The sequence below is a fragment of the Eretmochelys imbricata genome, chromosome 6 (assembly GCF_965152235.1).
Source record: "Eretmochelys imbricata isolate rEreImb1 chromosome 6, rEreImb1.hap1, whole genome shotgun sequence".
In the NCBI taxonomy this organism is placed as follows: Eukaryota; Metazoa; Chordata; order Testudines; family Cheloniidae; genus Eretmochelys; species Eretmochelys imbricata.
In genome coordinates, this window is record NC_135577.1 from 8738476 (window position 1) to 8752735 (window position 14260).

At 53.2% G+C, this 14260-nt stretch overlaps 1 protein-coding gene across 1 annotated transcript; it reads left to right on the forward strand.

Moving 5' to 3' along the window:
- The first annotated feature begins 837 nt into the window (after positions 1-837).
- Positions 838-11019, forward strand: LOC144267038 (uncharacterized). The gene is made up of 4 exons (XM_077820680.1): positions 838-861; positions 1384-1513; positions 6414-6530; positions 9713-11019. The coding sequence occupies exons 1-4, from the start codon at positions 838-840 to the stop codon at positions 11017-11019; spliced, it is 1578 nt and encodes a 525-aa protein (XP_077676806.1).
- Positions 11020-14260: the final 3241 nt, after the last annotated feature.

The window sequence follows — 14260 nt, forward strand, 5'->3', positions numbered from 1 at the left end:
CGCCTCCTCTGGCTGGGGCTGTGTCACACACAGCATCTGTATGGGGCAGCTGCCCTCCCCATGGTGCTGGGCAGGGACATGGGTGTGAGCTCCGGAAACACACACACTACAGCCATGTGAGAGCTCCGGGAACCATAGGTGCTAGGATTAGGGGTGCTATGACACCCCCTGCTTTGAAGTGGTTTCCAATACATACAGGGGTTAGGGTTTGGTTCACTGGCTCTCAGCAGCCCCCCAATACAAACTGCTCCAGTCCCGCCCCTTGCCTGTATCGCGCATAGACACAGAGCGAGCGCTGCGCACACACCCACCACACACAGCCTGGGGTGTGATCTCCTGTGACACACGCACCAACACCGCACAGCCGAGCAACACACACGACACAGCCCGACCCGTGTGTTACTGCGACACTCCCACGCTGCACAGCCTGGCCGGGGCCCTCTTGTACCCACTAGTCCCCGCCCCCCTCCCAGAGCCGGGAGAGGACCCAGGAGCCCGGGCTCCCAGCCCCCCGCAGCCAGCTCCCCACGGCACAGCGGGGCCCCGCCCCCAGCTCCCCACGGCCACGCCGGGGTCTCCCCGGGCTGCTGGAGCTAGCGGCGCAGGCGCCGGGCCCTTGCAGCCGGGGCGGGCGGGCAGCAAATCACAGCTGGAGACTGCGCGTCCCACAGCGCCCAGCGAGGGGGGCGGGGCCAGCCGGGACACCTGGGTCCTAGCCGGGCCACTGCGCAGGGCGGGTCCCAGCTGCAGCCCCAGGTCGCTGGGGAGCGAGGCACCAGCCGCGGGGCGGGAGGTCGCTGCCGGGGCGGAGGAAGCGGCCGGGGCCGGAGCCCCGCGATGGCTGCAGCGGGGCCGGCGCAGGTAGGACGCGGGGCGGGGACTCCCCGGCCGGGCACTGGCTGGTCCCGGCTGGGGCCGAGGGGGGCCGGGACCGGGTCCCTCCCGCGCTAGTGACCCCGGGGCTGGGGGCTGCCGCACTCGGAGCGCTGGGGCCGGGGAGCGGCGCTGGGGGCCCCGGGCCGGGCGGACACGCGGAGCCGGGCCGAGGAGCCCCGAGGCGGCCGAGCCGGGGGCGGGAGCGGGGCCGAGCACAGGCCTGGGGCGGAGGCGGGGACTCCGGCCGGGGGAGGAGCCTGGTCCCTGCCCTGGGATTCGGGCCCTGCCCAGCGCCCCGCCCCAGAGCCCCGTGGGGAGCCGAGGGCGACTCCTGTCCCCGGCCAGCAGGGCCCGAGTCCCTGGGGGGCTGTGCGGGGGGGTCTCCCTGGGTCACAGCTGCTGGGCTGGGGGTTCCCCGGGAGCCGCTGCCCTAGAACCCGCGTCCCCTGCTGAGAGCCCGGGCTGGGGCTGGCGCGGAGGGTGCTGAGTGTGTAACGCTTGTGCCAGCAGCTGCGGGTGGCGTTTGAGGACGTGGCTCTGTATTTCACCCGGGAGGAGTGGGAGCTCTTATCCCGGCCAGAGAAGCAGCTGTACCGGGACCAGATGCTGAGGAATTACTGGGCCCTTGTTTTCCTTGGTAAGGACCAATTTTCCTTCTTTTAGGGTATATCTACACTATGAAATTAGGTCGAATATATAGAAGTCGTTTTTTTAGACATCGTTTTTATATAGTCGATTGTGTGTGTCCCCACACAAAATGCTCTAAGTGCATTAACTTGGCGGAGTGTTTCCACAGTACCGAGGCTAGAGTCGACTTCCGGAGTGTTGCACTGTGGGTAGGTATCCCACAGTTCCCGCAGTCTCCGCTGTCCATTGGAATTCTGTATTGAGATTCCAGTGCCTGATGGGGCAAAAAACATTGTCGCGGATGGTTCTGGGTACATGTCGTCAGGCCCTCCTTCTCTCCATGAAAGCAACGGCAGACAATCATTTTGCGCCTTTTTTCCTGAGTTACCTGTGCGGACACCATACCACGGCAAACATGGAGCCCACTCAGATCACTTTGGCAATTAGGAGCACATTAAACACCACACGCATTATGCAGCAGTATATGCAGCACCAGAACCTGGCATAGTGAAACTGGGCGAGTAGGCGACGTCAGCGCGGTGATGAGGACATGGACACAGACTTCTCTCAAAGCACGGGCCCTGACAATGTGGGCATCGTGGTGCTAATGGGGCAGGTTCATGCTGTGGAACGCCAATTCTGGGCCCGGGAAACAAGCACAGACTCGTGGGACCGCATAGTGTTGCAGGTCTGGGACGATTCCCAGTGGCTGTGAAACTTTCGCATGCGTAAGGGCACTTTCATGGAACTTTGTGACTTGCTTTCCCCTGCCCTGAGGCGCAAGAATACCAAGATGAGAGCAGCCCTCACAGTTGAGAAACGAGTGGCAATAACCCTGTGGAAGCTTGCAACGCCAGACAGCTACCGGTCAGTTGGGAATCAATTTGGAGTGGGCAAATCTACTGTGGGGGCTGCTGTGATGCAAGTAGACAACATAATCAAAGATCTGCTGATATTGAGGGTAGTGATCCTGGGAAATGTGCAGGTCATAGTGAATGGCTTTGCTGCAATGGGATTCCCTAACTGTGGTGGGGCCATAGACGGAACCCATATCCCTATCTTGGCACCGGAGCACCAAGCCGCCGAGTACATAAACCGCAAGGGGTACCTTTCGATAGTGCTGCAAGCACTGGTGGATCACAAGGGACGTTCCACCAACATCAACGTGGGATGGCTGGGAAAGGTACATGACGCTGGCACCTTCAGCAACTCTGGTCTGTTTCAAAAGCTGCAGAAAGGGACTTTCTTCCCAGACCAGAAAATAACTGTTGGGGATGTTGAAATGCCTATAGTTATCCTTGGGGACCCAGCCTACCCCTTAATGCCATGGCTCATGAAGCCATACACAGGCAGCCTGGACAGTAGTCAGGAGCTGTTCAACTACAGGCTGAGCAAGTGCAGAATGTGGATTTGCACGTTTAAAAGTGTGCTGGTGCAGTTTACTGACTCGGTTAGACCTCAGCGAAACCAATATTCCCACTGTTATTACTGCTTGCTCTGCGCTCTACAATATCTGTGAGAGTAAGGGGGAGATGTTTATGGCGGGGTGGGAGGTTGAGGCAAATCGCCTGGCCGCTGGTTAAGCGCGGCCAGACACCAGGGCAGTTAGAAGAGCACAGGAGGGCACGGTGCGCATCAGGGAAGCTTTGAAAACCAGTTTCATGACTGGCCAGGCTATGGTGTGAAAGTTCTGTTTGTTTCTCCTTGATGAAACCCCCCCACCCCTTGGTTCACTCTACTTCCCTGTAAGCTAACCACCCTCCCCTCCTCCCTTCGATCACCGCTTGCAGAGGCAATAAAGTCATTGTTGCTTCACATTCATGCATTCTTTATTAATATCTGCCAAGGTAGCCCGGGAGGGGTGGTGGAGGAGAGAAGCACCGGGAGGGGTGGTGGAGGTGGGAAGGACAAGGCCACACAGCACTTTAAAAGTTTAAAACTTATTGAATGCCAGCCTTCTGTTGCTTGGGCAATCCTCTGGGGTGGAGTGGCTGCGTGGCTGGAGGCCCCCACACCGCGTTCTTGGGCGTCTGGGTTAGGAGGCTATGGAACTTGGGGAGGAGGGTGGTTGGTTACACAGGAGCTATAGCGGCGGTCTGTGCTCCAGCTGCCTTTCCGGCAGCTCAACCATATGCTGGAGCATATTAGTTTGATCCTCCAGCAGCCTCAGCATTGAATCCTGCCTCCTCTTATCACGCTGCCACCACCTTTCAGCTTCAGCCCTCTCTTCAGCCCGCCACCTCTCCTCCCGGTCATTTTGTGCTTTCCTGCACTCTGACATCGTCTGCCTCCACGCATTCGTCTGTGCTCTGTCAGTGTGGGAGGACAGCATGAGCTCAGGGAACATTTCATCGAGAGTGAGTTTTTTTTCACCTTCTAATCTTCACTAGCCTCTGGGAAGGAGAAGATCCTGTGATCCTTGAAACACATGTAGCTGGTGGAGGAAAAAAAAGGGACAGTGGTATTTAAAAAGACACATTTTATAGAACAATGGGTACACTCTTTCACAGTAAACCTTGCTGTTAATATTACATACATAGCACATGTGCTTTCGTTCCAAGGTCGCATTTTGCCTCCCCCCACCGCATGGCTAGCTCCTCCCCGTGGCTAAGAGCAGGAAACATTTCTGTTCAGCCAAAGGCAAACAGCCCAGCAGGAATGGGCACCTCTGAATGTCCCCTTAAGAAAAGCACCCTATCTCAACCAGGTGACCATGAATGATTTCACTCTCCTGAGGATAACACAGAGAGATAAAGAACGGATGTTATTTGAACGCCAGCAAACATACACTGCAATGCTTTGTTCTACAATGATTCCTGAGTACGTGCTACTGGCCTGGTGTGGTAAAGTGTCCTACCATGGAGGACAGAATAAGGCTGCCCTCCCCAGAAACCTGTTGCAAAGGCTTTGGGAGTACATCCAGGAGAGCCGCGAATGCCAGGGCAAAGTAATCCTTTCACATGCTTGCTTTTAAACCATGTATACTCTTTTAAAAGGTACACTCACCGGAGGTCCCTTCTCTGCCTGGCGGTTCCGGGAGGAAGCCTTGGGTGGGTTTGGGGGGTACTGGCTCCAGGTCCAGGGTGAGAAACAGTTCCTGGCTGTCAGGAAAACTGGTTTCTCCGCTTGCTTGTTGTGAGCTATCTACAACATCATCATCATTATCATCTTCCTCGTCCCCAAAACCTGCTTCCCTGTTGCCTCCATCTCCATTGAAGGAGTCAAACAACATGGCTGGGGTAGTGGTAGCTGAACCCCCTAAAATGGCATGCAGCTCATCATAGAAGCGGCATGTTTGGGGCTCTGACCCGGAGTGGCCATTCGCCTCTCTGGTTTTCTGGTAGGCTTGCCTCAACTCCTTAAGTTTCACGCGGCACTGTTTCGCATCCCTGTTATGGCCTCTGTCCTTCATGCCCTGGGAGATTTTGACAAATGTTTTGGTATTTCGAAAACTGGAACAGAGTTCTGATAGCACGGATTCCTCTCCCCACACAGCAATCAGATCCCGTACCTCCCGTTCGGTCCATGCTGGAGCTCTTTTGCGATTCTGGGACTCCATCATGGTCACCTCTGCTGATGAGCTCTGCACTCACCTGCAGCTTGCCACGCTGGCCAAACAGGAAATGATATTCAAAAGTTCGCGGGCCTTTTCCTGTCTACCTGGCCAGTGCATCTGAGTTGAGAGTGCTGTCCAGAGCGGTCACAACGGAGCACTCTGGGATAGCTCCCGGAGGCCAATACCGTCTAATTACGTCCACAGTACCCCAAATTCGACCCCGCAAGGCCAGTTTCAGCGCTAATCCCCTTGTCGGGGGAGGAGTGAAGAAATCGATTTTAAGAGCCCTTTAAGTTGAAAAACGGGCTTCGTCTTACTCACAGCTGTGAAATGTCGGGTTCCTTCAAGGTCTCTGCTGCCATGTGCTACCCAGCAGCGAAATGGTGGTAAATATCAGCCCATTTCAGGCCGGCTTCCTGTTAAAGGACAACTCAGGACTACAGAGCCTGGGGCTAATCTCTGCGTAACTTGTTTATTACGTACCTCAGTCCTGACACAGCGGTGGTAGCAAACAGCACATGAGCAACAACCTTTTCCAGGAATCCCAGCCCAACCACTGAGAGCAGCAACTCTTCCTTAAGAACTGACTCTAGTTAGACAAATAAGGCAGGGAGAAAACTCTCCTGCTTCTTGTAACAGCTCCCCATCTTCTCCAAAAGAATGAACAGCCTAGTAAATTTAACAACCTTACAGTTGAACAATGCTGCATCCTTAGCAAAAGAATTGATAGGTCTGTGTAATGGCACCACATGTCGATACCTGCCATGACTCAGCCCCCCCAAACTATGGAGAAGGATCATAGACATTGCTGCTTCAGAGTACAAACTGAACTTGCCTGGTGGGAGACGGGAAGAAATCTCTTCTAAGGAAGTTTCAGTGGGGTAGCTGTGTTAGTCTGTTTCAGCAAAAACAACGAGAAGTCCTGTGGCAACTTAAAGACTAACACATTTATTTGGGCATGAGCTATTGTGGGCTGGAACCATTTCATCAGATGCACGAAGTGGAAACTTAAGTGGGCAGATATATATATATATATATATATATACACACACATGCAAAGATGGGTGTGTTACGTTACTATGCTTATGCCCAAATAAATGTGTTAATCTTTAAGGTGCCACAGGACTCCTTGTTGTTTCTTCTAGGGAAGGTTTATTTCATTATTCTCCTGCCTGGGATCTCTTGCACTTTCGTCTGAAGCAGCGACCGAGAGCAGTGTCCCGTTGTGCTAGGTGCTGTGCAACCATACGCTGATCGAGATCGGGGCCTTGTTGTGCTGGGCTGCACCAACGTATCACTGAGTCACTGCCCCCAACGCTTCAGTAATAACACTGATTCTTTCCCCCCCAAACAGGCTCTTCAGGTTCCACACCGGACTTAATCCACCGGATCGAGGTAGGGGAGGCAGAGCTCTGGATCCGGGATGCCGAGGACTCCAGGGAAAGCTCCGGGCCTGAGAGCCCCTCCCCAGGTGAGTCAGAGACTATTAGGGTTGGAAGAGACCTCAGGAGGTCATCTAGTTCAATCCCCTGCTCACAGCAGGACCGACACCAACTAAACCAACTTTGTCAAGCCGGGCCTTAAAAACCTCTACGGGTGGAGATTTTACCACCTCCCTAGGCAACCCATTCCAGTGCTTCACCACCCTCCTAGTGAAATAGTGTTTCCTAATATCCAACCTAGACCTCCTCCACTGCAACTTGAGACCATTGCTCCTTGTTCTGTCATCTGCCACCACTGAGAACAGCCGAGCTCCATCCTCTCTGGAACCCCCCTTCAGGTAGTTGAAGGCTGCTATCAAATCCCCCTCACTCTTCTCTTCTGCAGAATAAACACGCCCAGTTCCCTCAGCCTCTCCTCGTAAGTCATGTGCTCCAGCCCCCTGATCATTTTCATTGCCTTCCTCTAGACGCTCTCCAGTTTGTCTCAAGACAGGATCAATCACGTAGGAAGAGTGCGAGGTCATGTCTAGGCGGAGGACGCCATTTTGTAGAGCAGCTCTCCGGCTCTTGTAGCGCTTCACTGTAATGCTCTAAAACTGCCCCGGGTTCCAGGCAGCTGCTGCTGGGGGCGCGGACGCACGTGGGGTCCAGAGGAAATCGTCCTGAGTGGCACAACTTGGAGTACCCTGGTGTATGGGCAGGGTGTGAGGGAGGGGGGTGGAATGGCCTTTGTCACATCCCCTCTCCTCCTGCTCTCTCAGTGGCACAAAATCATTGTCACTTACATTGCTTCAGTGTCAATGCTTAGCACAGTCCTCAGCCTGAACGGGGTCTGTGACTGTCTGTAGCTCAAAGGCCTGCCGGGTAGCAGCCATTCACCCCTTCCAGCTCAGCAGTGCCATGGATCAGGTTGTAAAACAAGACAAAAAATGTTTTTTGAGGTTACCTCACACAAACCCTGAGTAACTTGGCATCCCCTCAATCCCCTTCCCTCACCCCCCCCCCGAAAAAAAAACTCCCCCCCTTCTTAAGTATTTTAGTTTAGATTTAGTTTTGCACAAAGAATTAAACAAACGTCAAGCCGAAGAATAAGCTACGTTGTGCTAAGCAGCTACCTGCGTCCACAGGAGGGGATTGTAGCCCCTCAACTGAACTATATTGAAACCAGCCTTGTTAAAACAGCACAAACACTGAGGAACAGGCCTCGTGCTATAAAACAGGAGAAAGTGAAGAACCAGCACCGTGTAAATAAAAACCTCTGTTTGAAATGAAACCAAAATCAGTTTGAAAATAAACCATGGACCCTGTTTCAACTGCATGAGCACCGCGGGGCCCTAGTCCTGGGTCAGGGCACTGCCTGGATCCTGGGCAGTTTACGCATAAAACAAGACCCAAGAGGCGCATGGCACACATGGGAGCAGGCGCTAGGCACTGCACAAACAACATAGAATAGAACCAACATGAGTCAGGCTGCAGATTTTCACAGCATTTTGTCTCAAAAATTACGGAGCAGTTTGAATACATTTAATTAAAGTCACAGGTCACAAAATTTACTGTGACTGCTTGAAGATTTTTAATAAAACCTGCCCCCCTCCTCGCCCTGCCCAGAGGCACTTGCCACCCAAAGAAGCATGCTCCCCGCAGCACTGCCTAATCCTAGTCCGGGGCAGAATGGTTGGTGTTAGAGAGCTTATTCCTTCACCCTCTCACTTCCCTGGTCCTTCTTGCATGAACAGAGAGCAACAATGTCCGAAGGTGCAAACAATTAGATGTTTACTGGGGTGAACTTCCAGCAAGCTTAAATAGAAGTTCCTTCTTCCTTATTTTCGAATCCAATTTACTTCCTCTTTGCCCCTAATTTATATAGTAATATTCTCAGCTATACCTTAACCAATCATTTTACTGAAATCTATCTAACCAATCCGAACATATTGTAACATAATTTTCTAACCAATTATATGTCACTACCCTAATTAACTTACACCTAGCAAAATTAATTATACGGCAGACAGAAAGAATTAAAGAACCAGACAGATTAACAATAGAAAAGTGGGGCCCTAAAGATAAAACATACAGAAATGAGGGTTTCACAACCATTGAGAAGTGATTTCTTGCCAGACAGGATGCTATCAAACTAAATTTTCTTTAACCATCTTTCTCAGGTGGTGAAAGGAATACAATCCTGTGCTAATAATCCCTAACAGCCCAATAGCACCTTATTTCAATGTGACTAGTTTGGAATGTGAGGGTGTGACCGGTCGCTTCCCAGCTTATGGCTGCCTCTGCTGCGTAGCCAAAGGCCTTAGCTTAAGAACAGGGCCTCAGACTGTCACAGTGAGAGAAAAAAGAACAAGGAGGACTTGTGGCACCTTAGAGACTAACAAATGTATTTGAGCATAAGCTTTCATGGGCTAAAACCCACTTCATCGGATGCATGCAGTGGAAAATACAGTAGGAAGATACATATACACACAGAGAACATGAAACACTGGGTGTTGCCATACACACTATAACCAGAGTGATCAATTAAGGTGAGCTGTTGTCAGCAGGAGAAAAAAAACTTTTGTTGTGATAATCCGGATGGCCCATTTCCAACAGTTGACAAGAAGGTGTGAGTGACAGTAGGGGGGAAAATAAGCATGGGGAAATAGTGTTAGTTTGTGTAATGACCAATCCACTCCCAGTCTTTATTCAAGCCTAATTTAATGGTGTCTAGTTTGCAAATTAATTCCAATTCAGCGTCTCTCGTTGGAGTCTGTTTTTGAAGTTTTTTGTGAGAGAACGCCATTACACAGATTCTTTCTTTTATATCTCTATAACTAGCTAAATGATAAACATATACCTAAATTCTTAAAGTATAGGCCTTTACAGGCCGGCCTCCGTATCTGTATCCTAACAGTTAGGGTGGGCTGGAGTGGATGTGGGTGGCAATGCCATTCACTGAAGTTTGGTCCTTTCCCCTACCATCATGACTGGGGTGTGGGGCAAATCTGAGCGGCACTGTAACCCCGCAGGCCAGGTCTCAATATCTGGAGCAAGGTGTTGGGTCCAGCCTTGTGGGAGAGGAATCGCCATTGCAGGCAGAGGTGCAAATCCCAAAAACCGTCACCTGGAAATGGGGAAATTGTTCCATCCGTGACATTTTTCCTTCCTTGGCAAACCTGCATCCCTAATGATGAGCTAACACCAGAATGGCCTCTGCTCTCTCCAGCAGGGCACGGGATCCCGGGAGAAATGAGGGGACAGTCTGAATGCGGGGAGAGCACAGAAGGAGAGCAGGATCCCACAGTCCACACGGGGATCAATATGCTGGATACAGTTCATCTCCTGGGTAGACTCAGCCAGAGACTCCCCATGGGCCGGTGTCCCCACCGCTGCATCGACTGCGGCAAGAGGTTCAGCAACCCCTCCGCACTGACCCAGCAGCAGCGCATGCCCACTGGGGAGCAGCCGTATTGCTGCGCCAACTCTGGTCAGAGGCTCAGCAACGCCAGCACACTGACCCAGAATCGGCGCATACACATCAGGGAGCAGCCGCATCGCTGTGCTGATTGTAACAAGAGCTTTGCACACAGCTCAAAGCTGAGAGTACATCAGCGCACGCACACTGGGGAGCGGCCGTACCGCTGTGCTGACTGTGGCAAGGGCTTTGCACAGGTCTCGGATCTGAGATCACACCAGCACACGCACACCGGGGAGCGGCCGCACTGCTGTGCTGAGTGCGGCAAGGGCTTTGCATCGAGCTCAAATCTGAGTAGACACCAGCGCACGCACGCTGGGGAGCGGCCGCACCGCTGTGCTGACTGCGGCAAGGGTTTTGCCCAGATTGCACACCTGAGAAGACACCAGCGCGCACACAGCGGGGAGCGGCCGCATCGCTGTGCTGACTGCGGCAAGGGCTTTGCAGAGAGCTCAAAGCTGAGAACACACCAGCGCACCCACACCGGGGAGCGGCCGTATTGCTGTGCTGACTGTGGCAAGGGCTATGCCCAGATCGCACACCTGAGAACACACCAGCGCACGCACACCGGGGAGCGGCCGTACTGCTGCACCGACTGTGGGAGGAGCTTTGCGACAAGCTCAACGCTGAGAATACACCAGCGTCTGCACACCGGGGAGCGGCCGCATCACTGCACCGACTGCGGCAAGGACTTTGCACAGAGCTCAACCCTGAGAATGCATCAGCGCACCCACACCGGGGAGCGGCCGCACCACTGCGCCGACTGCGGCAAGAGCTTTGCAGAGAGCTCAAAGCTGAGAATACACCAGCGCGCGCACACGGGGGAGCGGCCGTACCGCTGCACGGACTGCGGAAAGGGCTATGCCCAGATTGCACACCTGAGAATACACCAGCGCACGCACACCGGGGAGCGGCCGTACCGCTGCGACGATTGCAGCAAAAGCTTTACCAATGCCAGTGCACTGACCAAACATCAGCGCACGCACCCACGCACACCGGGGAGCAGCTGCACCGCTGTGCCAACTGTGGTAAGAAGTTCAACGGTGCCAACAAGCTGACCCAGCACCAGTGCACACCAGGGAACGGCCATTCCAGTGCACTGTCTGCAGAAAGAACTTTGCACAGAGCTAATACCTGAGAATACAGCAACGCATTCACAGCGGGGAGCGGCTGTCCAAGTGTGCTGACTGTGGCAAATGCTTTGCTCACTTGGGCAACCTCACCTGGCACCAGTTGACTCGCCCTTCTGCCACCACCAGGGCCCAAGGGGCTTCTGGCAGCTGGCGGGCCTGGCACAGTGCCAGCAGAATCAGACCAGGGCGTGGTCCTGTCCCCATGATGCCCAGCAAGACTGTATGGGGCAGGGAAGGGGACTTGACTAAGCAGCGTGGGGAAGAGCAGAGAGGTGGGGGGATTTTAGAGTAGATGGTCACAACCTACTCCATTAGGGGCCCCCTGTATCTAGGTGGGGTCCAGCCAGGGGTCTCCCTGTCAAACTCCCCACAACACATATAGCTGTGAGGCAGCCAGGACAATTCCCCCTCCCCCCATCTAGATGGGACTGAATCAGGAACTTCCCCCCACAGCTCCCTCGGTTTTAGCCAAGGGGTGACTCTTAGGTGACATCTGGAGCTGGGATTTGCTGTCCTTTCTCAGCATCGATTGGTCTGATCTAAGGCCTGACTGACCATGAGGCCTGATGAACCGTGTGACTGGCAGGTGCACAGAGAGAGTTTTGCATTACTCCTTGGGGAATTCTATGCCAAAAATAAATAAATAAATAAATTCTGCACACCACATTTTAAAATTTTGCATATTTTATTTGTCAACATAACACAATATAATCACACTAGTGTCAATTATTTTGGTAATTTATTTCAAACTACCTATCAGCAACTATGTTTGCAACAGTACAAACAACAGATGACAAAAAAGATTCAGGAAGGGATTTTTCACAAATAGATTCCTTACTAGGCCCTTTAACACAGAACTTTGAGTATTAATTCATTTAAACTACACTATCAAAATGTATTTCCTGCACCCCTCAGAAGCACTGCAAAGGCTTGGGGCAGCCAGGAGTAATGGAGAAGCTGAGGGAGAGGGAAGTAATTGCTGGGAAGGAGCCTGGAGTGAATTTTGAGAGTTGTTGGGTGTGGGTGGGGGAAGTATGGAAGAGGGGGATTTGTTGGGAGAGGGGAAGAGTGATTGATAGAGACTGGGGAATCCTCCCGTATGGAACCCTGGCTTACCCTTGGCCTCTCCCATTGATTCATGCACACCTGCCCGCTGTCCCTGTGTGTCCCTGCCTCCCCACATCCCCGTGTATCCCTGCCCCCTCTTTTACCCCCATGTGTCCCTGCATCCCCACTTGCATTCTGCTCCTACCTCAGTGTTACCTCACTAGCTCCTGTGACTCCCCTCACCCCGCCCAGGAGACCTGTATGCCCCATTTTGTCCATCTCCCCCATATTCCTTGCCTCCATACCTGACCCCATGGGCAGAGAACTGTGAAGTATCCTCTGACCCCCTCCCTCTCTGGCCAGCTGCTCCAGCCATAAACCAGCTGCTCTCTCTTCTGGTGCCATGGGAGCCCCCAGGGGGGAAAAGGTATAATTGCAGCACTACTCCATCAAAATAAATTATTCTGGGGTGAAAAATAACTTGTGGAGCACATGAAGTTTGTGCTTGTGCAGTGGTGCAGAATTCCTCTGTGAGTATCGCATGTGAAGTGACATCACTGATGTAATCATTGACATGTAGGGAAGTGTCAAACCCTGGTACAGAGGTGCGTAGAGCTGTTCGTGTTCTTTCCTCAGCTGTTCACTCCTGTTAGCCATGCCCACAGACTACGCAAATGAGTCAAATCACTATATATGTCTCTGTGATGAACTATTCTCCAAGGAGCCACCCAGGAGTGGAAAGAGACTTTCCATCAGAGACGGATTTGCAGTGAAACAGAGGGTGCCCTGGCACAGGGCCCCCCAACAACAGGGTACCCTAGGTCTGGGCAGTTGTGGGGGCGGAAGCTTGGTCCTCCTGGCTCCTGCTGCAGGCTCCACACCCACCAGCAGCCACGCTCCCTCCTCCCTGCCTCCTCCCCAGAGCATGCCGTGTTCCTGCCCCTCCCTCTCCCTCTTCCCTTCCCCCTCCCTCCCAATGCTTCCCCTGCCGCCAAACAGCTGTTTGCTGGCCCTCAGGTCGCTCTGGGAAGGAGGGGGAGGAGTAGGGCTGCAGCACGCTCGGGGAGCAGGCGGAGAAGAGGTGGGGGAGGGGCCTTAGGGAAAGGGGTGGAATTGGGACAGGGTGGGGCCCCCACACTCCCCCTACACATACCCCCCCAGCCCCCTGCCGTGAGCCGCTCAGGGCAGGGGGCTGGGAGCACCCCCACGACCCCAGCCCTAACTCTTGCACCCCCCTCACAAACCCACAGCCCTCCCTGACTCCTGCACCCCCCACACATACCTAGCACCCCCAAACCCCATGCCCTGTCTCCAGCACCCCCCCCCCATCCCCAGCACCAAATGGGAGCTCCTGGACACACACACACACACACACACATTCCCACTTGCACTCCTCGCACCAAACGGGAGCTGCCCCCAGTCAGCGCTCCACACCCCAACCTCCTGCCCCAGCCCTGAGCCCCCTTCCCACACCCTAAGTCCTGGCCAGACCCCACACCCCAACGGTTTTTTAAATTTTTTTTAATAAAGAGCTCTTAGCCAAAGCGCTCTACAATCATTAGCTAATGGTACAAACAATATTTGGAAAGATCATGAAGTGGTCCGCCGAGACCCTCCATGATCTTCAAGTGGTCTGTGGAAAAATAAATTAGACTACAAAAACAATCAAGGTATCTCCCTTTATTTTCATTTACTTCCTATGACTTATAGGAGGAGGAAGAAGAAAAAAAGAATGAAGGGGGGGGAGATAAGAGAGAATGTTCTTTTTCTTGGTTGGGTCCCAAGGAGGGGCCCCAAAAATGGAGCTGAGCACAGGGCCCCACTAACTCTAAACCAATACTGCTTTCCATAGAGATGGTTCGAATTTGTAGATGGAAATTTCTGTTAGGGGTGTAAATACTGTTTAAAAAGTTAACCATTTAAATGATTAAAATATGTCATTTAAACAGTTAACCGTTTACACGGCTGGGGCCCATCTGGCTGGTGCGGGGGGGACTCTGGCTGGGCCCACTTGGGCTGGTGCTGCAGCTGGGCCCATTCCATCCCTAATTACATCCCTAGTTTCTGCACACAGCTCAGAGTGCTGATGGAAGGAGCATGGAGTCATGCAAAGCTGGCC